The sequence below is a fragment of the Polyodon spathula genome, unplaced genomic scaffold, assembly GCF_017654505.1.
Source record: "Polyodon spathula isolate WHYD16114869_AA unplaced genomic scaffold, ASM1765450v1 scaffolds_1810, whole genome shotgun sequence".
In the NCBI taxonomy this organism is placed as follows: Eukaryota; Metazoa; Chordata; class Actinopteri; order Acipenseriformes; family Polyodontidae; genus Polyodon; species Polyodon spathula.
Window position 1 is genome coordinate 65,674 of NW_024473285.1, and position 27,960 is coordinate 93,633.

The 27,960-nt window shown below is 49.3% G+C and overlaps 1 protein-coding gene across 1 annotated transcript in view; it reads right to left on the bottom strand.

Annotated features, from left to right (window-relative positions):
• nfixb (nuclear factor I/Xb) overlaps positions 1–21,343 on the bottom strand; it is a gene marked incomplete at its 5' end in the record, with an annotated part of 31,090 nt that extends 9,747 nt beyond the window's left edge. The window contains 9 exons of the mRNA XM_041243487.1: positions 1,898–2,045; positions 3,780–3,955; positions 9,409–9,540; positions 15,131–15,205; positions 18,033–18,160; positions 19,665–19,703; positions 20,112–20,232; positions 21,079–21,153; positions 21,253–21,343. Of these exons, the coding sequence (XP_041099421.1) occupies positions 1,898–2,045; positions 3,780–3,955; positions 9,409–9,540; positions 15,131–15,205; positions 18,033–18,160; positions 19,665–19,703; positions 20,112–20,232; positions 21,079–21,153; positions 21,253–21,343 (985 nt within the window). The remainder of the gene's footprint in view (positions 1–1,897; positions 2,046–3,779; positions 3,956–9,408; positions 9,541–15,130; positions 15,206–18,032; positions 18,161–19,664; positions 19,704–20,111; positions 20,233–21,078; positions 21,154–21,252) is intronic.
• Between the last annotated feature and the right edge of the window lie 6,617 nt (positions 21,344–27,960).

Genomic DNA, 27,960 nt, shown 5'->3' on the forward strand with positions numbered 1-27,960 from the left:
ACTTTCGGCCAGAGCTGTGGCTAACAAAATAATCCCATCAATTTGTCACGAGCGCTTAGCTGCCTCAGATGTGCAGCTCTGAAAGAAGCACCCTGCTACTGCAAACATATCTGGTGCTACGCTGTGCTAAAGAAAGTTCTCAGTTTGCTTCGTCTCAGGTCAGTCAACAGGGGAAGCGGCTGGCTGGTTAAGGACAGGAAAGACGACCAAGTGCAACGCAATCTGAAAGCACGGCTCACAAACAGATTTCTTTAAACTAGCATAGTCTCACAAGTTTGTAGATAAAAATACACTATAACACAACGGACAGCTGGATAACAAATGAAAATGGGGCAACAGGTAAGGCTATGAAATGGACAGGTTAGCTACTTTAAGCACAAAACACAAATCTATATTTACATCTGTTTTATCTTGGGGACAATGGAGATAGGGGTCCATTTTAAGGCAGACTTGTCCAGTGGACTCCAATGGCATGGGAATAAGCAGGGGCAAGTTTGAGACCCTCAACATCGAAGAGAGGTAGAGAGGTTGAAAAAGGGGGGACGGGGAGGGGAGACCGAAGGGTAATGGAACGGAGTTCCACTAACTTTGCGGTCCCCTTTAAAGGAAAAAAAATAAAAAATACTGCCACGTCCAGTGCCTCTTACAAATTTGGTTTTGGGAGACAGTGCTGATTGGTTATAATGACAGCCAGAGCCTACCTCTTTCAAAACAGTCAATCTGTCTGGCAAGCACACCCCAGGATCTACTGGTCTACTGATAATGGATGTCCAATTCAAAAACACAACTGTGGATTGTACTGGGGAAGGGAGGGGACGGCCTTTGGAGTCCACGCTACGCTACAAAACCTGCCATAAAAATGACCCCTTAAAATGGATTCAATCAAAAAACAGGTTTATTTGCCGTATTTGTTTTCGTTTTCACGCCCTTAATCTGTTTACCCTTCTCAAACGTTTTTTTTTTTTAGAATAATAAAATGATAATATCTCGGAAGGTGCGACACTATAAAGCAGCCTCCGTGTTGGTCCGGCGATATAAAGAGTCCCCAATTTATTTCAGAGGAAACGGACTGGTCCCGCGGTTTCAATAAAGAACGAGGACGGCACAGTGCGTGTTCTGGAAAAAAAGCCCCCCCCCCCCCCCCCCCCGTCCAGGAAAGAAAGCAAGCACGGAGGACGGGGGACTATAATAAAGGGCGGACCAACATGGCGCTTCCTTCAGAGGCTTTTCAAGAAAAGATACCAGAAATGAAAAGCATCCATAACGATCAAACTACCGTAAACTTGCACTCAATGTCAAATGGTTTGAATTTTTGATTGAATCCACCTCTTTAGAGTCTGGGAGGGGAGGGGGAGGGGGATGGGGAAGGGGTGGGGTTAGGGAAATCCCTCCCCACACCCCCAACCCAATCTCTCACCCACCCCCAACCCAACCCCTCATACCTCCCCCGACCCAAGGGTTAGTTCCCCAATCACCTGGGGTTACCCCAATCCCTCACTGGGGGTGTGGTTACCAATCTCCTACCCCGCCCCCATCCCCTCACTAGGGGAGTGCCTGGGGGGCGGAGTTAGGGGTCCCCGGGGCAGGGAACCCAATCCCCTCATACCTCCACGGGAGTATGGAGGGGCGGGGTTAGGGAGGGGGTGTCTTCATCCATCCCAATCCTTCACCCCTAGGTAATCCAAGGAAGTCACCCACCCCTGCTCCCAACCCCTCCCCCTCCGTCCCAATTCCCTCACCATTTAAGGGAGTGGTAAGAGGGTCCCTCCCCCCCTCCCTCAGGGAGTGGGGAGGGGGCGGGGTTTAGGGGGAGTCCGGAGAAGGCGGGGGTAGGCCCCCCCCCCCCCAATTAGGGAAGGGGGCGGGGTTAGGGAGGGGGGTCCGTAGCGTCACTTACACAGTGATGTGGGCGAGGCCAGTCCACCGTCTGGGGGTGTGCTGCTGGGTTTTGTGTCGGACATGGGGAGGGGCACTGGTCGGGCCACGGGAGGAGGGGGTGGAAGCAGAAAGGAGCCCGGCATTTTGCCCTGGCCGCTCCCGTTTGGCTGCGGACAACACAGGCAGGGTGAGGCAAGGACACCGGCTGCCCTGGAGCACTCAACAGAAAACAATCTGACAATACTGCGCCGGGCTGGCTGGGGCAGGCGAAGGAATGCAGGAACACTGGGGCGCAGCGCGGCGTGCTGTATCCCACATTGCCCGTACCTCAGCGATGTATTTTTCAAAATAGCTATTATGATATTTGTATTTACTACTCAAGTAGGAACCGAAAACCAGCGTCGCTGCAGGGGGGAGCGTGATCCGGACAGCGCGATCTCTCTGCGATGCAGAGAACACGGGACACAGCAAAGGTATCAGGGTGGGTTCCTCGTAAGCACTTTTAAGCTCACACCTGCTGCAGCGTCGCTTGCCCCCGCCCAGTCATTTGCATTCACTCGACCGCCACAATACTTGAGGGTGCAATTTTTTCCCTAAGAAATAGGGGGTTCAGTTCAGTCTGAATAAAGGCAGGAAAACGCAGAGTTATTAAACCCAGCTGTAGTGTGAGTGCTGGAGTTCTCAATGTGATGACACAGGCTGCTCCAATGCTGTTTCACAGGACATCTTCTTAACATCATGTAGCAGAACTCACTGCACTAGGGCTGTAGCTATTGACAGCACAGCGGTGTGCAGTGAAATGTGCTGCAAGATTCAAAACAAGCACCCTGGACTTGCTACATGTCATGTTGAGAAACGTTCCAGGTAGCTGAACACTCCTAGCTTTAGAAGTGTAAGCTGTTTCAAAACCCGGAGGTATTTAGTTCAGCTGTGATGACAGTGGTGATCCACGACCAGTTCAGATCTGTACATGTAAAGCTCAATGAGTCGATGCGAGGAGGGTTTATGTTATGCTGCATGGACAGATTGCTTCGCACAATGATGGAGATCAGGGAGGTTCGCATGGCTTGCTGCACAGTGCTGTGTTTACATTAGTGTGTCTGACGTACTTCGGAAAGTCTGCTAAACGTTCCATTGCCATGGGAACTGAACGAGAGGTTGAAAAGTGACCACGGCAGCCGCAGTGATGCAAAGTAACTTCTGCGCAAAGTCTCAGCTTGTGTGCGTCTCTGTGTGTCTGTCAGTCTGTGTGTCTGTCAGTCTGTGTGTCTGTCAGTCTGTGTGTGTCTATCAGTCTGTGTGTCTGTCAGTCTGTGTGTATCTATCAGTCTGTGTGTCTCTCAGTCTGTGTGTGTGTCAGTCTGTGTGTATCTATCAGTCTGTGTGTCTATCAGTCTGTGTGTCTCTATCAGTCTGTGTGTCTGTCAGTCTGTGTGTGTCTGTCAGTATGTGTGTCTATATCAATCTTTGTGTGCGTCTCTATCAATCTGTGTATCTACCAGTCTGTGCGTGACTCTCTTAGTCTGTGTCTCTCTCAGTCCCTGCATGTCTCTTAGTCTGTGTGTGTGTTTGTCTCTCTGTCTCAGCGTGTCTCTCTCAGTCTGTGCATGGCTCTCTCAGTTCCTGCATGTCTCTCTCAGTCTCAGTCTGTGCGTGGCTCTCTCAGTCCCCGCATGTCTCTCTCAGTCTGTGTGTTTGCCTCAGTCTATGCATGTCTCTCTGTCTCAGTCTGTGTGTGTGTTTGTCTCTCTGTCTCAGCGTGTCTCTCTCAGTCTCAGTCTGTGCGTGGCTCTCTCAGTCCCCGCATGTCTCTCTCAGTCTGTGTGTTTGGCTCAGTCTATGCATGTCTCTCTGTCTCAGTCTGTGTGTGTGTGTGTGTGTGTCTCTAGTTGTCCACTCACCTGTGCGGAGGGCTGTCCCGAGCCGTCGGAGCAGACGAACTGGACAAACTCTTTGAGCGGGTCCTGTCCAGGGTGGGGGTGGTAGCGGATGGTGGGGTGGGTGAAGTAGGGGCTGGGCTGCTGGATGATGGAGGACGAGGGGAAGTGCAGCGCGGAGGCTGAGGCACGAGGGCTACCTGCAGGGGGGGGACACAGGGGGTTACAAACTCGAATCCCGTCCCCCTTCGGAGACGCGGCCAACCTGCAGCACTGAGAATGTCACACAACAAGGAAGGAAAGAGCTACCATCCGTTATAACCACTGAGAGACTGACCAGGGATGGGAACGAGGCTCCCACTGCACAGCGGTCTGATCCAGTCCTGGTTTCACTAGGAGTTCAGTAAGACACACCTGAGCTTGTTACCTAGACACACTGGGGCTAATCAAGCTCCTAGCAAAACCTGGAAACAGTGAAACTGCTGTGCAATGGGAGTCTGATTCCCATCCCTGCAAAAATAATGCTGGTTATCATCCCAGGGATGGAAATAAGACTCCCATTGCACAGCAGTGTGATCCAGTCCTGGTTTTACTAGGAGTTTAGTAAGACACACCTATGCACTGTGGCTAACCAAGCTCCTATTAAAACCTGGAATCGGGCAAACTGCTACGCAATAGGGGTCTTACTTCCATCCCTGTTGTTACACTGAGACAGAGGAAAGACGTTTATCAAAGACTGTTATCTTGCCGAGGTGTGACTGGAGCAGCAGGTCACATAGAGAATCAATCAATCGATCTCTCAATGACAAAGTGAAACGTGGGGCATGCAAGCAAAGAAAATCTAAAAAGGACAGGACGGGAATGATCCGCCCCAATTTGTAGGTGACGTCCCACCCCTCACTGCTTTTAAAGGAAGATTATAAACACGTTTGATATCATGTAGCATACACATTTTAAAGGGAAAATGTTTCTGTTTTATAAAGGATGCATCTTCCAAATTATTATTTTAATATATGCAATTTAAAGGGGAAACTTGTTCAGCATATTATTGATCGACAGAGTGATTGATTGATTGATTGATTGATTGATAGCAGAGATTCTGTGATTCCTTAAGTGAATGATATTTTCTGGTATAGTGGTGCTATGCGATTTATTCTGATCGGGCTGCCTAGTTACGAGTTGTGACAAAAACTGTTCCTTTCGTTCTCAATTTGTAATTTATTTCAAATCAAAGAAAGTAAACTTAATAATACAAATCACTTTGACTCCATATACAGAAATGTGCAATGGTTTTTTATTAGAACGCTTCAAGATTAGTGATTTACTGAGCTTTGCACACCAAAAGTAATTTGATAAAATGTTTTTTTGAAGTTGCATCCAGACTTTCTTTTGTAAAGTCGGTATTTTTGTCAATCTGTCAATAAACTACAGGCATTGTAATAAATTTGCACAGCACTGTATTCTACAATATATGTGTGTGTGTGTGTGTGTGTGTGTGTGTGTGTGTGTGTGTGTGTGTGTGTGTGTGTGTGTGTGTGTGTGTGTGTGTGCGCCTGGAAACTTGGCAGTGGCACAGTCGTACTGTCTTCTTCACTGTGTATTAATAATGTTGTTTTTTTATGTATCTATATAATCATTTGGCCAAAAATAATCAGAAACTATAAATGAGCATGAAAAAAGGGCAGGTTTTAAAAAGGCAAAGAAAGAAAGAAAGAAAGAAAGAAAGAAAGAAAAGAAAGAAAGAACGAACATGAGATAGACATTTGAACTGGCTCTGGGGATCAATCTCTAAAAGATCTTAAAAACTCAAGTTGCTCAAGAAAATCAAGTCTGTTGTTTATGAAGATCAGATCAATGTAGAAGAACCGAGTCTACGTAAGATTCAATACAGCTGGAAACAAAAAAAAAAAAAAGAACATGGCAAGTTCATTTCTGCAAATATCCCCTACAGTACTTCCACAGTGAATACTTCATCCCTGCCGCTCGCTGTGAGATGTGTTTCTTTCAAAACTGCACGTTTGAAACCCACGCAGAGCAGTAAATGCCACCCTTTCCAAGATCATTGCGTCTGCTTTATAATGCAATAACAGCGCTTTCTGACATCACCGTGACCTCTGAGAATCATGAAGAAATCTCCAGTGGGGTGCAGTGCCAGCGCTGTGTCCCGCTGTGCCTGTGTGTGTGTGTGCGTGATCGCGCCTGCCCTGCTCGCCGGTGCCCAGAGAGATACCCTCTCTCACCGAAGCAGCTGCCCCCCCCCAGATCCAGCCAAGATCGGCGCTTCATTTCTGCTGGATAATCGTACTACAGGCTGGCCGAGTGCCAGGTTTCTCTGTGGCACAGAGCTGGGGTTTGAACAACCCCTCACTCTCATTCTCCTCGACAGCGCTGCGGAGCAACGGGGCGATCTCAGCAATGCACAGAAACACAGCCTGTCCAATTCCCCTGACAACACAAAGCTTTAGAAAGGCTACCTCTAGGACAGAGGGCAGCAGAAAGGCAAACAGAAAGTCAAGTGTGCCAAACAAGTTCCATTAAGCCCACACAAAGCTCCAGTCAGATTTCCCCTGCGCCCAGAACACTGGGTCCAGTTTTGCTCACTGCAAAAATGACTTTGTTGCGCTTCAGAAGGTCAGCGAGGCTGATCCCAGGTCTTGAGCCATGACGACAGGCTGAAAGGAGGAATTCAGCTTCAGGAAAAGCAGGGACCTGGAGTTTATAAAACCCTACATGGTCACAGCTTCAGATTTAGCACAGAGAGCAGAAGCGAGTCAAAGCTGGGTGCTGCACAGTCCAGTGGCCCTGATACAGACTCTCTGCCTGGCGCTGATACGGTACTGCAATGCAAATGTTAATTGTGGTACAAGTCTATCAGTGGCAGCCTCATGCCATTATCAGCGCAGTGCCACTGTCTGTTGGCATTGCCGTTGAAGGTAACTTCATGAGCGTGACCTGAGTAGTGGCCAACACGTTTCAGCAAAAAATGATTAAGATCCACACAGAGAAGACAGAAGGGTTGCTTCAAACGCCATTTAAATGTCAGTTTTGCTAATATTTCTGAGGCCAGTGTAAACGCTGCAATAGGGATTGCTGAAGGTGATCCTGAATTTAGCACAGGTTACCATGTGTGGCATCCCTATGCTTTACCAGGCTTGCTAGCACAGTGGCGGCTTTCACGAAGGAGGAAATCAAAGATCGCAGCCGGGAAAACGATTACAACAGACCTCGGAACGAAGCCGAACCATCGCTAACATCCCAGAGGCGTAAAACAAGCTAACAAGCTACAAAATAAAAAAGCTGAGAGAACGGCTTTACAAGGGTCCGCTGTCTCGAAGCAGGTTTGAAAACGACTCCCCCAGACAGACAGACAGACAGACAGACAGACAGACAGTCCCGCAGAAGCGTGGTAACTCATGCTGAGGGAAGCTCTGCTAATTAAAGACACAGGCACATATTTCCGTAGATGACAGGATCGATGTGTGTTGATTCCCGTTTGTTGCTCCTGCTTAGTTCACCATCCAAGGAAAGCTGGGGGTGCATGTTAGTGGTGCACAGTGCATGGGGTTAGGGCTGCTCTAAGAAATCTCTTGATGTATATAATGACCTACTATCATACATAACACATGCATAACAAGAAGACACTCAGCAATATTATTATTATACATAACACATGCATTAGGATGAAAGACAGGGTGTTTATTAGGGCAGTAAAGCTGAAGACATTAAGAGGTTAAGAAAGATTAATGGAAAACAGGAACCATGGTCCCTTCTCCCTCCCCCTCTCCCTCCTCCCACTCCCTCCTCCTCTCCCCCTTGCCCTCTCTCGCTCCCCCCTCTCCCCTTCTCTCTCTCTCTCCCCCACCCCCTCTGCCTCTCCCTTTCCCTCTCTCCTCTCCCTCTCCCTCTCCCACATTCCCCGGAACGAGGGAGCCTCTCCCCAGTCCACACCCCCCTCCCCTCCCCAATAATAACCTCTCACAGGGGTTAATTTACTCCCATAGGGCCAATAGATCCCAAGAGGTGTCTCCCTCTACCGGGGAGTTACCTCTCCCCTACAGCCTCTCTCGCTACCCCCCATCCCTCTCTCTCAGGAACCATGTGGTCCCCCTCCCTTCCCTCTCCCTTTCCATTCTCCATCTCCTCCCCTCCATTCTCCCTCTCCCTTCTCTCTCTCCCTTCTCTCCTCCCACTCCTCTCCTCCCTTTCTCTGGCCTCTCCCTCTCCCTCTCCAGTCTCCATCTCCCTTCTCACTCTCTCCTCCCACCCTCTGCCTCTCCTTCCCTCTCCCTCTCCCTCTTCTCACATCTCCCCTCCTCTCCTCCACCGCCTCTCTCTCCCCTTTCCCTTTCCTCCTCTCTCTCCTCTCTCATCTCCTCCTCTCTTCTCTCCTCCTTGGGGGGCTTTCTCCCTCCTCCCCTCCTCTCCCTCTCTCCTCTCCCTCCCTCTCCCTCTCTCCCTTCTCCCTCTCCCTTCTCCTCTCTCTCCTCCTCCGTCTCTCCCCCTCTCTCCCCTCTCTCTCCTCTCCTCTCCTCCCTCCCTCTCTCCCCCTCCTCCCCTCTCCCCCCTCTCTCCCTCTCCCTCTCTCTCTCCTCCCTCCCCTCTCCCTCTCCCTCTCTCTCCTCTCTCTCTCCTCTCTCTCTCCCTCTCCCTCTCCCTCTCCTCTCCTCTCTCCCTCTCCCTCCTCTCCCTCTCCCCTCTCTCTCCCCTCCTCCCCTCCTTCTGTCCTCCCTCTCCCTCTGTTTATAAACCTCTTGCACCCTAGTCTTTTCAGTCCTTGTATAATGGAGAAACTCACTCCACAAAGACTTCATTTACAGGAGAAACAGACGTTTTGATGGGAATATTTTTATATTTATATATTTTAACTGATACTTTTAAAAAGTATCACCATTTTTTTTTCATAATCCTTTCAAAAGAATAGAAATCATTCAAGTAACTTCAAAACTGTCACTTTAAATCATAGGGTTATGTGCAGATTGATTGGATTGGATTGATTGATGGGCAGAGAAATCACAGGTGAGATTCAAGAACTGGGGAGCAAACCATTACTGGAAAAAAGGGGGTGACCCAATAGTCCAGTATTTTGCAGAGCAGCTTTTTCTTATACTGATTTCTGGGCACCCCTGACAGTCCAGGTTTCTGTTTCAACCACTTCCTCACACACGCCATCTATTTGAAGTGTTAGTCAACACAGGCTGCTTTCTTACTCATGGCCACAAGTTTTGCATCGCCTACAATTTCAGGATTGAGAAATAGCAGTATAGAATTTCATGCTAGGTTTTGAAATGTCACATTTTCGTCAGCTTTTCGTTGTGCACGTGGAAAACTGAGGAGCGGCGTGCAATTCAATGTGCTAACGCAACGTTATTCAGCAGGTTTGATTTTAATTCTATAGGCTGATGCAAAAACGTTGAGGCACAGCTGCGCAGCGGACCGAGCAGCACTCTGCCTGTCTGGTACCGACCACAGCACTGCCATGGAGTAGCAGCAGTGTTCACTGTGTGATCCTGTCCCCGTGCTATATGACAGGACGCCTCTACGGCACGGCTGCTGGTCTGAGACGCACGGGAGTGGTTCAAACAGAAACCCTCGACTGCTGGCTCTGGGGCTGGCAGGGGGGTGAGGGGGGTGTGGGGATGGGCTGGTATCTCACCTGGTCTCACTCCCGTTAGGACAGGCAGCGGATGGTGGGTGAAAGCCATGCGCGCCGACCTCGTCTGTGGGGACAGGGCACTGCTGAAATCGAACTTTCCCGGCTTCTTAAGAGAACCAGGCGACGACAGTCCTGGCAAGAATGATCAACAAATGGCAAACGTTTTATTACATGTTTCTAAGCAACCTAACAGCTCTAACAGGACAGAGAGGCGTCTCACTGCGGGGCCTGCAGGACTGCGCCGGTGTGTCAACAGGGCCTGTAGCTAAACCCGCCCTTCCACTGGGCATACAAGTCCCCAAATGTGCAGTTTGGAAAGAAACACATAGTACAAACACGCAACTCTATTGCAAAAACAGCTGCCCCTACGCTTGGGTTGAAGAAATCTGTTTTTCTGCTCTCAGACAGTGAAACTGACCTCTTTCACTGCCTTCTTTAGTCACTGACCAATCAAGCTGCTTCCCCCTACTGAGTGGCATGCTTTCAGCCAATAACACGGCCCCGAGGACACTGCTCGGGGGACCTGGGAAGCACAAGTGTAAGAGATGAGCTGAAAACACGACACAGCGGCTGAGAACTTTCTTTGTTCTAGCGTAGTAGCGGATGTCGCACTTTAGAGAGGTGTTTGCTCGAACGTGTTTCTTTCAAAACTGCACGTTCTTAGATCTACGCAGCGTAGGGAGGTGAGGGACGGGTAGAGCTCCTGAGCTACAATCAGCTGCTTTGCAATCTGGGCAACGAGATTTCAAACACGGGTACAGCCACTGCATCTCAGTTTACTTAATCCATTTAAACGAAGACGCCACACTACAGCCACACCTAACCATTCCACAACAGCACAGACACGTCTACACACAGCGATCGGGGCACCATCAATTAGACAGTCCCTTTAAGAGCCCCGTTCCAGCACTCTTTGACACCGCTAAGCAACGGCAGACAGCTAAAGGAGAAGGTGCCTTTACCAGGAGAGACCCTCGGGGACCCCTGTGCTCCCCTGACTGTGTGACTCCCCCCTGCACACCACGCGGCCGTGCCTTTACCAGGGGAGACCCTCGGGGACCCCTGCGCTCCCCTGACTGTGTGACTCCCCCCTGCACACCACGCGGCCGTGCCTTTACCAGGGGAGACCCTCGGGGACCCCTGCGCTCCCCTGACTGTGTGACTCCCCCCTGCACACCACGCGGCCGTGCCTTTACCAGGGGAGACCCTCGGGGACCCCTGCGCTCCCCTGACTGTGTGACTCCCCCTGCACACCACGCGGCCGTGCCTTTACCAGGGGAGACCCTCGGGGACCCCTGCGCTCCCCTGACTGTGTGACTCCCCCCTGCACACCACGCGGCCGTGCCTTTACCAGGAGAGACCCTCGGGGACCCCTGCGCTCCCCTGACTGCGTGACTCCCCCTGCACACCATGCGGCCGTGCCTTTACCAGGGGAGACCCTCGGGGACCCCTGCGCTCCCCTGACTGTGTGACTCCCCCCTGCACACCACACAGCCGTGCCTTTACCAGGGGAGACCCTCGGGGACCCCTGCGCTCCCCTGACTGTGTGACTCCCCCCTGCACACCACGCGGCCGTGCCTTTACCAGGGGAGACCCTCGGGGACCCCTGCGCTCCCCTGACTGTGTGACTCCCCCTGCACACCACGCGGCCGTGCCTTTACCAGGGGAGACCCTCGGGGACCCCTGCGCTCCCCTGACTGTGTGACTCCCCCCTGCACACCACGCGGCCCTGCCTTTACCAGGGGAGACCCTCGGGGATCCCTGCGCTCCCCTATTTGTGTGGCTTTACACTGTTGGCCACTCAGGGTGCCTAACAGGTTTTACACGTTTAAATGCGTTGCAAAGGCTAAACAGATTAGTCCTTATTCAGCAGGGTGTGTGCATTGTAGAGATGGTTCATGCACACACTACCGTAAAACACATGCTTTACAAATAACGCTGAAAACCTCAATATGTCAAAATATGAACTTTAAAATGTGTTTCGTCTTCTAAACATTTACTGAGTAATTCTGCAATTCTGCAGTTTCCCCCCTGCTTTCCCTAAGGTTATGCTGCACATTTATCACAGTTTGCCATGGCTGGCTTTTTAAATGTTTCTGGGCTTCACCCTGCATTCTCTATTATTTATTTCACTCTGCTATGCTTTTACTCTGGGAAACTTTTAGAAGGCTTAAAACATCGAGGGATCTAACAAGCCTCGCACTCCCCAGCGGGTTTCAGATTGCTATGAAACGGGCGAGCTTGCAGGAAATGCTTGAAGGGCAGGGAAGTGAGTCAGAGACGCACGCAGCAGCATTTCCATCACTTGAACGTCTGCCCGACATCTTCGACTGGAGAGTCTGTTTAAATTGCCAGGCTTTGGTGTGAAAGTGTCCCGCTCCCCCTCAGGGTTTGATTAACCCGGGCGGAGAGGGATTGTGTTCTGGGCTGCGAGTTTCAAGGATCTCCTGGTCCTGGCTCTGATCTGGGGGGAGTCGGAGCCTCTGTGGAGCACAGCATGAGAGCCTGAGTCTCACCATCTGCTGCTGGGAGGGAACAGCTTGCCTCACAGCCTCTAGAACACACAGCCTCCCCTGATCAAACAGGAAATCGAGCCACGATCAGACACTTAGAACAAGCTGTGGAGGGATGCCAGCCCGTCTGTTTTCCAAGTCTCGGATCTCCCACACACAATGTAGCAAATAAATAATTCCATTAAGCTGGCCCGTTGTGGACGGGTCGCTCTTGTACAGTTTTTAAAGAAACACAGTCCATTTTACACAGCTCTGGCCAAAACTTTAGCATCGCGTACAATTTTAAGATTGACACACCGTTTAAAAACTATACGAACACAATTCAGATCTTTTTTGTATTTAAACATCATGTCATCAAAGAAACTACAAAATGATCTCGCAAAAGTCTACCAGAAGCCATAGTAGTAGCACAGGATTTCATCTTAGATTTTCTAATGTCACGTTTTTCATTTTTTGTTAGTTTTTTGGATGTGGGAAAGCTACAAAGCGGCGTGCAATTCAATATGTTAACGTAACATTATTCAGCAGGTTTCATTGGACTTTATGAAGCTAAATATGTTAATTTTATCTATATATATATATAATATCTGCTACTACATTTGGCTCCCCCTATTGGCTGACAAGCTTTCAGCCTGCGACATGGCCCAGAAGACACTGCTGTCCCAGGAAGTGCGAGCGTAGCTGATTTCCTGAGAGCACGGCACGCAAACCGGGAACTTTCTGTTTGAAATGAAAAGACATGCGCTATAAAACAACACTGCACACTGGAGCTCTGTGGAGAGAATGAAAGTGCAGCAAGGGGAAGAATTCCTTTGCCAGCGACAAAGAATTTAAATGCTTGCGTCTCATGCCCGAGAATTGCCGTTGAATTTTAGCTGAATATTTTATCAGTGCATGTTGTTTTTTTTTAGCTTCAGGACATTTTCCTCATCTAAATTACTACTGTCCTGAAACTGCAGCCAACGCACGAACTGGACCATAAAGAAAGCCTGTCAGTACGATGCACTGGGAGCAAACCTTTTACATTCAAATGAAAAGCTTTCCCAGAGCGGGATTCGATCCTAGCGCCACAGAGATCAGAGGCAGGCTCCTTGTCCACTCCAACACTCTGCAGATTCTCCTCCAGGACTGCGCTGCCCTCGGGACGGACGAACGGCTGACCCTGTCCCCTGACTGACAAGCTGAGCACGGAGAGGAGGGAGGGAGGGGTCTCCAACGTGCGTGGATCAACATGGAAGTCCCAAACGTTCCAAAAAACGTTAGAGAAAATCTGAAGTAAACAGTATGGGGGAGGTGCGAATGGAAGCTGATTGCAGGACGAGGTTCGGATCTGAGAACCTGGGGAGCTACACCTTTAATGATCTCTTTACACTCCGCAGGACGTCCACCTGCGCCGAAATGATTTGGCAACCCATCAGTCAATGTAGCAAAGCAGCCCCGCTCCTGACAGACCCTTCCCTGCCAAAGAGATTGCAGGCACCTGCGTCCCAAATCACATTTAATTAGATCCTTTTTTTTTCTAATTGTGGAAGAACAGAAAAGCGGGATTTGCCAAACATGCAGTAAAACACTCAAATTAAACCTGCTTGATTCGCAGAGCTGATAAACACAACTGCAAGGCTCAATGCAAATCCACAAAGCCTTAAAAAACGAACGCTGGTTTATTTTGAAGCGGCAGAGCTAACCCCAGTCAAACCTCTGACAAATAATATGACCTGCGTGTAAGCTTAGAAATAGCTTCTCATGTGTGGTTTTAACACATTAAGGGCCACCGTCCTCATTTGTAATTGTTTGGAGTAATTTTTATACTGTTATTTTTTTAACTAGATTCATTGTGATAACTTACTCTAATTAACTTGGTATTTAATGATATAACTCCAGATACAATTGGGAGTACAAACAGCTTTGGTAACATCTAAAGTTGGCACAATGTCACTTCAAATTGCCTGTGAATTAAATATCTGTCGAGTACATCGCGCTGCCATTAGAATCAGGCCAGCGCACTGACAGCAGCATTTCAAAGACACACTGCGCCATCGCTAATTCAAACTTACAGGCGGGGGAAAAAAGTTTCGAAAAGCTGCTGACAGATTAAAGAAAGCCTGGCCTCATTCGCACTATCCAGCAAGGATCCCCAATCTCATGAGCGTCGCGCAGGACCAGCCCTCTTCAATGCTATCTCTAATAAAGAGCTTGCTCGCTCACGCTCAACAGAAAGGACCCTCATTGATACAAAGAAAGTCCCTGTGTACAAAGACCCCCTTTTTTTTCTCAGTAACTGCAGAATACAGGTGGTAGGAAGAGACTGTGTACATGAAAGCTGTGGGACAACGGCACAGGCATGGCGTGGACACCTTGTGATCCCCAGGAGGACCCCAGTCCTGACGCTCCTTGCTTGTTTTGGTGAGCTTCGCGATTCGTCCGAACGGACAGCCTCAGGGCGCGTCAGGAATATCTCTCCTTTAAATATTTCCTGAACCTAATCTTATGAAGCGTTAACTGTGGAAGGGAGCGGGGTCAGCCCAGTCAACGAATCCCGGGCCGAACTAGGACCCTGCCCCCTGGGTTCTGCCTAGAGCAGAATGTGTAAGTCTTAATAAATACAAAGACAGTCGAAACTCTGAATCGTTGATTTCATTAGGTTTCTTTCAGCCTTTCTAAGTTTCTGTAGTTGTGGATGAGGTTTAGGGGTAGAGACTCCTGGAGTCGAGGGTGTCCCATTTCAAACTGAGAAACAGCTTTAGGGTTTAATCGACAGTCACTAAACGGCCCATCATGCATAGGGTGTGCTTGTCTAGGGTATAAAGACACATTGATAATTACCACTTTCTTACAGTTCTGAAGCTGAGGGAACACTAAGCCACTTTTTCAGTGGCTTCAAACCTGGTTCCAGGAGATCTAGGGTGCCAAACCCCAAGTCTCCCCTGGTGTGCCGCGCTGTGGTCTGGAACCTAGTCTCCTGAAACCAAGTTCCAAGCGACAAAGCGTCTTCGTGCTCCCTCGGCTTTGCACAGCAGACCAGTTTAGGACTGAGATCTGTCTCGCTTCAGAAGGGGATAACAAGTGCCATTGTCACTCACCTTCAACGAGAACCGGGTTCACCAGTCAAAAACAAAGACACACACACACACACACATGACACAAAGAAGCCTGCATTCACCCACACCAGGATAGACTGTGCCATTAAGAGATATTTGAATCGTCCTGACCGTGGTATGGATACTGCACGCCATCATTTTCATGCTTAATCTTCCTCTCCTGCACATTTGCCAAATGGTGCTGCACTGCAATTCCAAGGGGAGAAGGGTATCGTTAAGAGATATCACAGCTGGGACAGTGAAACAGTGCATGGGCAACGGGGAGGTTTAAAGTGTCGCTATCATTTCTGAAAATCACTTCTATATGAAAGATGCACACATTATGGTAAAGGTGATTTTTTTTTTTTTTTTTGTAATGGTATTTATTTATTTTTTTTGTGAATTAATGATCGTTCTTTGCAGAAGCTCACAGCGCTACCCAGCGCTGCGTTCTGCTTTCAAGAGGTCCGGTAAAGGGGCTGCAGCTGAATTTGAAAGCCCGCCAGCCACAGGAGTTTTTGTGAAGGATTATTCTTGAGAAAAATCGATCTTTTTTCAATAAATCCGCCCAGACAAAAGCAATATAAAAGTCGACTGCATTCGAAGCGCAAAAGGCACTGGCCAATTATTTAGCTCAAATGCAGAACCCGTTTAAAACATAATGTGTGCATCTTTCAAAACAGACGCTTTACAAAGAGACGGTAATACAGGTCAGGTAAGACTCACAGTGATTGTTTTGTTTGTTATATATATATATACACACTTATAAAACCATTCACTTAGAAGTCATTGATCCACTTTCAATTCAATGTTAATCTATCTAGATTTAGAAGGAATAAAGCCCATTCTAACCCCAGTGTGTCACCCTGAAGATGCCCCAGCTAGCACAGCTGCCAGCAGAGATGCAAAGAGCTTAGAGTTAAGGGTTTATACGCTTCCCAAGCGATCACATTTTTCTTAAAGCATTGTCAAAGACGTGCGCGTGCGACACAGAGGTCACTGGCCGATCTCGCACAGCAAGCACATCGTCTGATTCACTCAGTATGCATAAGTCGGATTAGAGGCTTGGGTCACCTGTATGTTACAGGACATCATAAAAATGTAACACTTGAGAGTTTCATGTGACTTCATTGGTGACAGACATTCCCACTGCGTTTAATCATTTCAAACCGGTTTGATACTTGAAATTAAACTGAATCCCCAGATCTATTGCATTGTATAACACATCATTTTCAGCACTGGAAAGCTGAGAGGTTAGGTGTGCTTGCATATCCCCAGACTGCAGTCTTGCAGTACAGACAGACAAGGGGCTCTATGTAAGGGCTGGAACAAGTGAGGAGAGCTGGAGCACAGCAGGCAATCAGCCACAACAGAGACGTCAAGGTACAATCAAACCAGTAAACCATAGACTGAAGGGAAAATGCGATGTGTTTGTGTGCATCTAGATCCCAGCTCTCTCTAACCATTACTTAAACCCACTGCCTTCCACACTGCAGCCCAACGCTTTCTTTATCTAACCACTGAGCTCCTCAAACCCACTCAACTGCAGCCCAGCACTTTCTTTATCTAACCACTGAGCTCCTCAAACCCACTGCCTTCCACACTGCAGCCCAGCGCTTTCTTTATCTAACCACTGAGCTCCTCAAACCCACTGCCTTCCACACTGCAGCCCAGCGCTTTCTTTATCTAACCACTGAGCTCCTCAAACCCACTGCCTTCCACACTGCAGCCCAGCGCTTTCTTTATCTAACCACTGAGCTCCTCAAACCCACTGCCTTCCACACTGCAGCCCAGCGCTTTCTTTATCTAACCACTGAGCTCCTCAAACCCACTGCCTTCCACACTGCAGCCCAGCGCTTTCTTTATCTAACCACTGAGCTCCTCAAACCCACTGCCTTCCACACTGCAGCCCAGCGCTTTCTTTATCTAACCACTGAGCTTCAAACCCACTGCCTTCCAACTGCAGCCCAGAGCTCCTCAAACCCACTGCCTTCCACACTGCAGCCCAGCGCTTTCTTTATCTAACCACTGAGCTCCTCAAACCCACTGCCTTCCACACTGCAGCCCAGCGCTTTCTTTATCTAACCACTGAGCTCCTCAAACCCACTGCCTTCCACACTGCAGCCCAGCGCTTTCTTTATCTAACCACTGAGCTCCTCAAACCCACTGCCTTCCACACTGCAGCCCAGCGCTTTCTTTATCTAACCACTGAGCTCCTCAAACCCACTGCCTTCCACACTGCAGCCCAGCGCTTTCTTTATCTAACCACTGAGCTCCTCAAACCCACTGCCTTCCACACTGCAGCCCAGCGCTTTCTTTATCTAACCACTGAGCTCCTCAAACCCACTGCCTTCCACACTGCAGCCCAGCGCTTTCTTTATCTAACCACTGAGCTCCTCAAACCCACTGCCTTCCACACTGCAGCCCAGCGCTTTCTTTATCTAATTTCTGAGCTACTTCAATTATTCAGCCTTATATCTTACATACAAGGGCACTACTAATTATATCAGCTTCTAATAAGTCATTTTTATATTTCTCTCTTAATATTTCTATTCCCTTTTCATAATATCTGCAATCGTTCTGTGTGCTCAGTTATCGGGTGCTATTCCCAACACTGGAAAAACTGACTTTTTGAAGCGCGTTTATCGTCATTCTCTCTGGTTAAACTGCGCTTTGAAACATGAGAATAGACTAATAGTCCTCCTATTGGAAAGCTGACAAGAGCTGCAAACTTGATTCAGTAAATTCTTCTGTCTTATAGGGCCCCTTCACTCTGTATGATGTCATACTGAAATGAAGAAGTCAAATGTGATGTCACACTGGAAAGAGGAAATGTGATGTCACACTGGAATGAGGAAATCGAAGACGATGGTGACAGCTCTTCAGCTGGAGAGAGATAAATAGCTCAAACCCAACAGTTTAACAGAACAGCTACAAACATCGTCAAAAACACGAGGAAAAACAAAGAAAAACATTCAAACGACATTTGTGAAAGCAAAGTGGGGGTGATGCAGGATAAGAAATGGGCCCGTACCTGCGTCCACATCGTTCGCCCAGCTGCTGGACTGGCTACTGCTGGCAGCGGGGGAGCGGCCCGAATAGAAGACATCATCCACCGGGCTTTCCATCTCACTGTCATCGATGGACTTGCGCTTAGTGGAGCTGCAGAGAAGCCCAGCACACAGGTTAGCTGCATGTGCGCTGTATCTCTCTGGGCAAAGGGTTAGCATCACCCTGCAGAATGCACTCATTCTGCTTCATAAAATCCAGTGAAACCTGCTGAATAATGTTACCTTAACATGTTGAATTGCACGCCGCTTTGTAGTTTTCACATACAACGGAAATTGAAAAATGTGACATTTTGAAATCTAACACGAAATACTACTGTGCTACTGTTATGGCTTCCGGTAGGCTTTTGCGATATCGCTAACTTTTGTCCAGAGCTGTATATGTGTGCTTGTGCATTTCTGTGCAAACCCAGATCCCTAGGCTTCTTTATCCCTTAACCTCACTTTTTCTATTATGACCGTGAATACTCTGCGGTACGCTTCTCTGTGGAGCGGGGGGGTGGGGTTGTAAGTCTTGTTTTGTGTTTAATAATATCATAAAAAAAACTTGTGGACCAGGGACCACTAGGAACGATGGCATATATACATAAACAATCTCTCCCTAGAAACCTTCCCCAGGCAAAGCCATGGATAATTATCTACATGGAAGGGTTTGGAAGGAGGAATCTCTCCTCGAAGCCCCTAAGAACTAAAGTGATGATTTCATGCTGTACTAATTGAAATCACATGTCAAATGATTTAAAAAAAGATTTGTTCGGTGATTTATTTTTATATTGTTATGTACTTTTTGTAATCAGTCGCGTGCACTAATTCTGGGTGATATTTAGCACTGCTGTGTGTATTAATTCTGGGTGATATTTAGCGCTGCTGTGTGTATTAATTCTGGGTGATATTTAGCGCTGCTGTGTGTATTAATTCTGGGTGCTGTGTGTATTAATTCTGGGTGATATTTAGCGCTGCTGTGTGTATTAATTCTGGCTGATATTTAGCGCTGCTGTGTGTATTAATTCTGGCTGATATTTAGCGCTGCTGTGTGTATTAATTCTGGCTGATATTTAGCGCTGCTGTGTGTATTAATTCTGGCTGATATTTAGCGCTGCTGTGTGTATTAATTCTGGGTGATATTTAGCGCTGCTGTGTGTATTAATTCTGGCTGATATTTAGCGCTGCTGTGTGTATTAATTCTGGCTGATATTTAGCGCTGCTGTGTGTATTAATTCTGGCTGATATTTAGCGCTGCTGTGTGTATTAATTCTGGGTGATATTTAGCGCTGCTGTGTGTATTAATTCTGGGTGATATTTAGCGCTGCTGTGTGTATCAATTCTGGGTCATATTTAGCAGCTGCATGCATTAATTCTTTTCACAAACATTCACTTTTTTAAACCATTGTGAAATAACCAAGGACTAATGCAGCCTAGTGTAGCAGACAGGATCAATGAAAACGCCTGGTTGATATAGCACTGGTGGAGTTATTTTATTAGCTGAAAATCCCTTTACTGGTGGAAATAATACAACGCAGGGTCCAGCATGCACATCAGAACCCGGGTTAGTGTAGCTGTCAGTGTGGAAAAGCAGGGTTAAAGGCAGTGATAGCTACCTCCGAGGCAGGCTGGAATAAAGCTCCACTTCGACTGATCTGCAAAGCAAGAGAGACACAGGGGCTGCAGTGACACAGTGATGCAGGCAGAGACAGAGGCAGGGCAGGGCAGAGGGGTGCAGAGCAGAGGGCAGTGTGGAAGAGAACAGCAGGCAGACCCCGGCGTGTCTTTAGTGCAGCTCTAGTGCATGTATCAGCCAATCAAAATAAGCAGCTCTCGCTCACCTTGCACCCCGTCCTGGGCTTCGGCAACCCACCTCCCCGCCCCCCCAGTTCAGAATAGTATCTAAACAAGCAGGAACCAGCAGTCTGGTGCACAGTTCGTATTTTACTATGTTTTTATTATATTATTAAAAACAGCAAACATGTGCCAGCCCCACATTATTCTGGAATCAGGACACGAAAACCACAAAGTGAAAGTCACGGAGAGGAACCCGTGTTCCGTACCTGGTGGAGGGCGGGGACGTTATTGAGCGGCGCCCCAGTGCGACCTGGTTTATGTTGTAGTAGCCCGGACTGTCCAGGTCGGCCAGGGAGAAATTAGGACCCGACGCCGTGGCAACCGGCGCTGCAAAAAAAAAAAAAAAAACAAAAAACAATATAACAAAACAGAGTTAAAAAAAAAAAAAAAAAACATAAAATTGTTTACAACGCAATGCATTCTGGGACCTGTGTCAGGTACCTTTCACAACAGGACTACACTTACCAGAATGCACTGGGGTGTGTGAGTTGAAAAACCTGAACTGCCCTTGTGTACCTGGAGTCTAGCCTAGCCGTGGTGTGCTAGACTTTACTGCTGTGTGTTACGCTGCTGAGCTGCTGGTGAGACACAACTGAACTTCAAGCTGAAGAGCGAACTGATGGGAGCAGCAGAATTCATAAAATGCTTGAAGGTCTGTGTTATGAGTAAACTTAAGAGTCAATTAGAGTTAATGCATCATTTAAAAATCTGAGCAGACTGTAGCTAAATGACACTAAAATAAATTAAGTGAAGAAAACCCTTCTAAAAGTTTAAAACTTTTAGAAGCCTTGCTCTCATAGGCTGCTGTCTATTCCTCTGTATTCCAGTGTGGTTTTGACCTTCTAGACAGCTTCTACACAGCTTGACACCACACAGCACAGTCTGTACAGAACAGAGATCTCTCTCTCCCCAGTCTGACACATCCGTTTCATCTGCTCAGCGGTCACAGTGGTCTGCATTTGAAAACATGGCATCTGCAACTACCTTAGATATCTCAATCTGTTAAACTAGAATATGTATTTCTTTCGAAACTGCACACTTGAGATGTAAATGGCGCGCACGGCGGGCCGGGTTCCTGGAATGGCTCTGTGCGCCCGGTTCGTCGCTCGCTCAGCACAGTGTTGGATTGGTGTGTGAGCTGGAACGCAGCGCCCCTCCACAGTGCAGACTTACTCTGAGTTACTCTGACCAGCTCTGTCACATTCCACACCCCGGACGTCACAAAGCAGTCCTGGAAACTCAAGTGCCCTGAAAGAAGCGAGGAGGCCCGTCAGCACCACAGTCAGCTGGCACAGTAAGACAGAGAGCTGGCACGCCGGCAAGGCGTCCGTGACAGAGTAAACTCACCATTGGGGGAGGGCTTGATGTCTGTGTCTCCTTGCTGGTTTGTGCTCTCTGATTGTCCTGATTCTGAAACAACAACAACAACACGCTGGGATTAGTACACTGCTTCTCCTGCTGCCACATTCACCACCTCAGAATCGGCTCTCATCAGACTGGGCCTGGTTAGACAGTGCTGCTTCCCTCCCTCCCAGTCCCTCCTCAGCTCCACTAGAGCCACACTGCTTCCCTCCCTCCCAGTCCCTCCTCCAGAGCCACACTGCTTCCCTCCCTCCCAGCCAGCTCCACTAGAGCCACACTCCCTCCCAGTCCCTCCTCAGCTCCACTAGAGCCACACTGCTTCCCTCCCTCCCAGTCCCTCCTCAGCTCCACTAGAGCCACACTGCTTCCCTCCCTCCCAGTCCCTCCTCAGCTCCACTAGAGCCACACTGCTCCACTCCCTCCCTCCCTCCAGTCCCTCCTCAGCTCCACTAGAGCCACACTGCCTCCCTCCCTCCCAGTCCCTCCTCAGCTCCACTAGAGCCACACTGCTTCCCTCCCTCCCAGTCCCTCCTCAGCTCCACTAGAGCCACACTGCTTCCCTCCCTCCCAGTCCCTCCTCAGCTCCACTCCACACTGCTCCCTCCCAGCCACTCCTCAGCTCCACTAGAGCCACACTGCTTCCCTCCCTCCCAGTCCCTCCTCAGCTAGAGCCACACTGCTTCCCTCCCTCCCAGTCTCTCAGCTCTACCCACTAGAGCACAACGACCAAGCTAAGACAAACAGCGTGGCTTGTAATGCAGTGATTTAACGTTTCCAAAGTGTATCGGTTCCCTCTCACCTCTAAGCCTGTTTAGCGCCACCTCATTAGCGGTGGATTAAGACAGTGTAAATTGCAGCCTGCTTCCTTCCCATTACCTCAGCTCTCTGGAAGTGATAAGGAGAGAGCAGGGTGCCAGAAGTGAGTGGAACTGTCTCTCTCGCTGGAAACACCAGACAGCAGAAAAGTCTTGCAACCGTCCCATCAGAGGTCTGCTCCTTCACAGCCCCAATCTGGGGGGCGTCTAATTCAATAGGACACTGTGTTTTGAATGTTGTGTTTTGTTGGCTAACGCTGTATTTCTGCAATCAGTTACAAATGCTCCAAAAAAAAAAAAAAAGACAAAGCAGCCTGCACAATGGCACTGAATGGATGAAATGAAATCCTCTTTCGCTTTCTTTATCCAGGCTGAACAGACTGATTAAGAGATGTGTTTCTAATATATGCATTCAGCAAATTATCACCAAGCAAGAAGACCCCACGCGACCAATACAAACAGCAGAACTCGAGTCTGTCAACGGCACTGGGCCGCTAGCTATGGGAGTCACAGCAGGGTAAGCAGTGTGATTAAACTGATTGGAGAATCACTCAATATAAACCCTCCTCAGCCCAGTCTCCAGTGACAGGCGTGCGAGACTGGCAAAGTGTTTGCACAGCTCCAACCCCAGCGCTGGCATGCACTGGTCTGCTAGGCAGGGTTGTGTGACTCACACCTGTTAGGGATTGTATCCCCTGTCACGGAGGTGAGAGGAGGTTAAAAGCTCTATTACCACGATCGCAGGCGAGCCTGGCTCTTTTGCACAGTGGTTAAGGCGCTCGCTTCCGGTGTGTGGAGGCACGAATCGAAAAACATTTTCCACAGATGCAATTTTGATGGTAAAAAGTTTTGAGAACCTAAATTGTGGCTATCATGCGCTCTTTTGGACTGTAGTTTCCCAAATTCTAACTAGTGAGCTCAAGTTTTGGGAAAAGGGACCATTTTTACAAAGCAGGACAGTCCTGGATCCTCTCCCTGCACCCTGTCCTGGGTTTGAAACGCACACTCTCCCTGCTCCCTGTCCTGGGTTTGAAACGCACACTCTCCCTGCACCCTGTCCTGGGTTTGAAACGCACGCTCTCCCTGCACCCTGTCCTGGGTTTGAAACGCACGCTCTCCCTGCACCCTGTCCTGGGTTTGAAACGCACGCTCTCCCTGCACCCTGTCCTGGGTTTGAAACGCACGCTCTCCCTGCACCCTGTCCTGGGTTTGAAACGCACGCTCTCCCTGCACCCTGTCCTGGGTTTGAAACGCACGCTCTCCCTGCACCCTGTCCTGGGTTTGAAACGCACGCTCTCCCTGCACCCTGTCCTGGGTTTGAAACGCACGCTCTCCCTGCACCCTGTCCTGGGTTTGAAACGCACGCTCTCCCTGCACCCTGTCCTGGGTTTGAAACGCACGCTCTCCCTGCACCCTGTCCTGGGTTTGAAACGCACGCTCTCCCTGCACCCTGTCCTGGGTTTGAAACGCACGCTCTCCCTGCACCCTGTCCTGGGTTTGAAACGCACGCTCTCCCTGCACCCTGTCCTGGGTTTGAAACGCACGCTCTCCCTGCACCCTGTCCTGGGTTTGAAACGCCTCGCTCTCCCTGCACCCTGTCCTGGGTTTGAAACGCACGCTCTCCCTGCACCCTGTCCTGGGTTTGAAACGCACGCTCTCCCTGCACCCTGTCCTGGGTTTGAAACGCACGCTCTCCCTGCACCCTGTCCTGGGTTTGAAACGCACTCTCCCTGCACCCTGTCCTGGGTTTGAAACGCACGCTCTCTCCCTGTCCTGGGTTTGAAACGCACTCTCCCTGCACCCTGTCCTGGGTTTGAAACGCACGCTCTCCCTGCACCCTGTCCTGGGTTTGAAACGCACTGCATTGTCCTGGTTTGAAACGCACACTCTCCCTGCACCCTGTCCTGGGTTTGAAACGCACGCTCTCCCTGCACCCTGTCCTGGGTTTGAAACGCACACTCTCCCTGCACTGTCCTCCACTCTCCCTGCACCCTGTCCTGGGTTTGAAACGCACGCTCTCCCTGCACCCTGTCCTGGGTTTGAAACGCACGCTCTCCCTGCACCCTGTCCTGGGTTTGAAACGCACGCTCTCCCTGCACCCTGTCCTGGGTTTGAAACGCACGCTCTCCCTGCACCCTGTCCTGGGTTTGAAACGCACGCTCTCCCTGCACAATTTATTTAAGATCAAACTCCAGGCTCTTGGCCATTTAAATAATGTGCAAAAACTCTCTCTCTCTCTCTCTCTCTCTCTCTCTCTCTCTCTCTCTCTCTCTCGCTCTCTCTCTCTACTGCCGCTCGCTTTCTCTCTCACATTCAATCTCTTTCTCTCTCTGTGGAATCCTGGCAGCCATCTTAGTGCTTGGCAGCCATCTTAGTGCTTGGCGGAACCCTTGCATTCTTGCAAGCTGACAGGCAGAAACAGTGAGCTCTGAACCCAGCCAGCTCTCAGGAACACACTAACACAGAGAGAGAGACAGAGAGGGGAGAGGAGCGAGGAGAGAGGGGAGAGGGGGAGAGAGGGGAGAGGGGAGAGGAGAGAGGAGAGAGGGAGAGGAGAGAGGGGAGAGGGGAGAGGGGAGAGGAGAGAGGGAGAGGGGAGAGGAGAGGGGAGAGGAGAAGAGAGAGGGGAGAGGAGAGAGGAGAGGGGGAGAAGAGAGAGGGGGAGAGGAGAGAGAGAGAGAGAGTGGAGAGGAGAGAGGAGAGAGGGGAGAGAGAGAGAGAGAGAGAGAGAGAGAGAGAGGGGAGAGGAGAGAGGAGAGGGGGAGAGGAGAGAGGGAAGGGGAGAAGAGAGGGGAGAAGAGAGGAGAGAGGAGAGAGAGGAGAGGGAGAGAGGAGAGAGAGAGAGGGAGAGAGAGGGGAGAGGAGAGAGGAGAGAGGGGGAGAGGGGAGAGGAGAGGGAGGGGGAGGGAGAGAGAGAGGAGGGAGGGGAGAGGAGAGGGAATGGGAGATGAGAGAGATCTGCAATGCAGGCCAGTCAAAGTGTGTTTACATAAGTAAGCACTAGCTCCATCTAGTGCACAACAGGGTATTGCCAGCAAAACAAAATGGTGGATCACTAGATGGTACTGGCACTTGGAAACAGACACCGTGGCTGATCTAGCCCGCGTTACACACGTCTGCGGCAGGCTAGGACAACTGAACCTGAAATGAAAGCGCCGCGCCTTTAATAAAAGTCAGCCGCAACCCTTTGAGACTCTTTTTTTTTTTTTCCTGGTAGCGTTGGCACGGATCTTCAGTCATGAAACCGTTTTTTTTTTTTTTTTTTTTTTTTTAATCGCACAAACAGCACCTTATCAAAAAGCAGGCAGCTGAATAAAGCAGCACAATCCTTCCCTTATCTGAGCTGCGCACACTCTCCGCACGGCAGCCTGTGCCAGCTCACACACAGAGAACGCCTTGTCTCATTGCGTGCCGCATCCATCTGCTTATTTACTTGTTTACTGATTGATTTATTTATGTATCTGTTTATTTGGGGGATGTATTTATTTCCGTCTTTACTGTTCACACCGTCTTTGGTTAACCCCGCAGCGGCCGGCACGACACCCAGTATGGTATTTCTATGTGTGGTGCTTGGAGACAATTTTTTTTTTTTGTTTTTTGGGGAGGTTTTTTGGAGATTTGGGGGTTTCTTTTTTGGGGTGACTGCACTGTGTCACGGATTCAGTCCCTTGTCTGTGAGGTTAAAAGCTCTACAGCCATGCAGGCGAGCCCGGCTCTTTTGTAGAGTGGTTAAGATGGCCGCTTGTTAGATCGTGATAATCCCCCACACCTTGATGGATTGAGATCTGAACTTTAATTAGCTCCCCCGTCTCCCGTACTCTCTTTCTTTCCCCCTGGTTCCCCGCAGGGAGAGAGAGGAACACCTCGCTCTCAGTGCCACTGACCCCTTCAGCTTGACCGTCAGCAGCTAACTAAAATAAAAGAGCCCTCACTAAATGACGTTTCTTTTCAGCTAACCTAAACAAAACAGGCCCGCAGTACAATTTCGCATCACTGGCAACCAGCTGCAATTAAATCGATTAAAACCGATATCCACAGAAAAGATGAAGCGCGAAAGCCCGGCTCAGAATGATTTAACATCCTGAAATAAAAACACCTCTGCTTTAAATCTGCAAAGAGCGAAGGTTAACTAAAAGTCTAATAAAATCCAAACTAAATAAATATAATGTTTCTGTTTAAAAGAAGGCTCAGCGAACATCTGTGCGGTAGAGCTAAGGGATTAGAGGTTTTTACCTTTAAGCCCATTAGGCATTATAATAAGGTCAGAATGTTTAGTAACATACCGATAAACCTCTTAAGCGAGACCCAGTGGGGAGGGGGTGCTGTGTTATCCAGAGCGCCGTTCGTTCCAGCAGGGAGACGAGTCACTGGAGGTAAACAGAGCAGCTAGCTGATCCATCCAGACAGCTAGAGAGCAAGCAGGGCTGATAATACAGGGGTCTGACTCCCGTCTGAACTACACCGAGCAGGGCTGATAATACAGGGGTCTGACCCCCGTCTGAACTACAGCAAGCAGGGCTGATAATACAGGGGTCTGACCCCCGTCTGAACTAGAGCGAGCAGGGCTGATAATACAGGGGTCTGAACCCCGTCTGAACTAGAGCGAGCAGGGCTGATAATACAGGGGTCTGAACCCCGTCTGAACTACAGCGAGCAGGGCTGATAATACAGGGGTCTGAACCCCGTCTGAACTACAGCGAGCAGGGCTGATAATACAGGGGTCTGACCCCCGTCTGAACTACAGCGAGCAGGGCTGATAATACAGGGGTCTGACCCCCGTCTGAACTACAGCGAGCAGGGCTGATAATACAGGGGTCTGACCCCCGTCTGAACTAGAGCGAGCAGGGCTGATAATAACAATCATAATATCATTATCCCTAAGGAAGCTGTCTCACATTTTCTCCTTCTTCGTCTCGTCAGGTGGGGTTGCCCCCTGGCAGTCCGCGAGGCTTCCACTGGGTCCTGAAGCCCTCCCTTCCTCCTCCTCCTCCTCCTCCCTCTCGCGTTCTCTCTGCCAGATCTGCTCCGGGGGGCAGGTGGCTGGTTAAGCTGTCAGCAGGCTGCTGCCCATCTGTGTGGCCGTCTGTGTGCCGCCTGTGTGCCAGGGCTGTGCCAGCCTCTCAGGGGCCCTGGGGACTGGGAGCGGGTAAGAGAGCTGGCATGAGCACGTGGCATCGCCAGTCTTTAACCCTGTCGCTCCGAGGGGGGCCCCTCTCTGAATAGCAGCACAGCAACTCGCTTCATTAAAATCCACACCAAAACACGGAGCGCCACTGAAGAACGATCGGGCGAGATGGCAGCCCTAGAACACGCAGCCCCAAAAACACACCAGCGCTCTTTCCAACGCTTGCCTTGCGCGGTATATAATAAAACAAACAGCTCCTGGGTTAAGTGTCGCTCTTATGATGACCGTGATCATTTTCGAACAGTTTGAGTTGGCAGAGCTGCGCGGTTTGGCGACTCCTCTCGACCCGAGGTGGCATCTCTTCCATGAAGGAAATCTTTCAACACCATCAGTTAATTTTTTAGTTGAGTAATAACCCCCTTCAAATCAATCCAGTCCAATCGAGCACAGCTCTGCATAAAGCCTTGGAAAACTCGGAGAGAATGAAGCAGCGTGCGCTTTCCAAAACGACGCCCACACTCCCTTTAAACACACAGCCGGCACAGAAATTAAAAAAAAGAAAAATGGAATTGAAACAATCATTTCTACCTTTACTCTGATTGATTGATTTATAGTTGTTTAGTTTGTGTGATTTTATTTCAAAATCTTTTGAAAGGATATACAGTAAAACAGCATTTTGAACTAACAGGGGGTCACACCGGCGCAAGAATAAAGAGCCCAGTGCCAACGCTGACAATAAGTTTGAATCCCAGT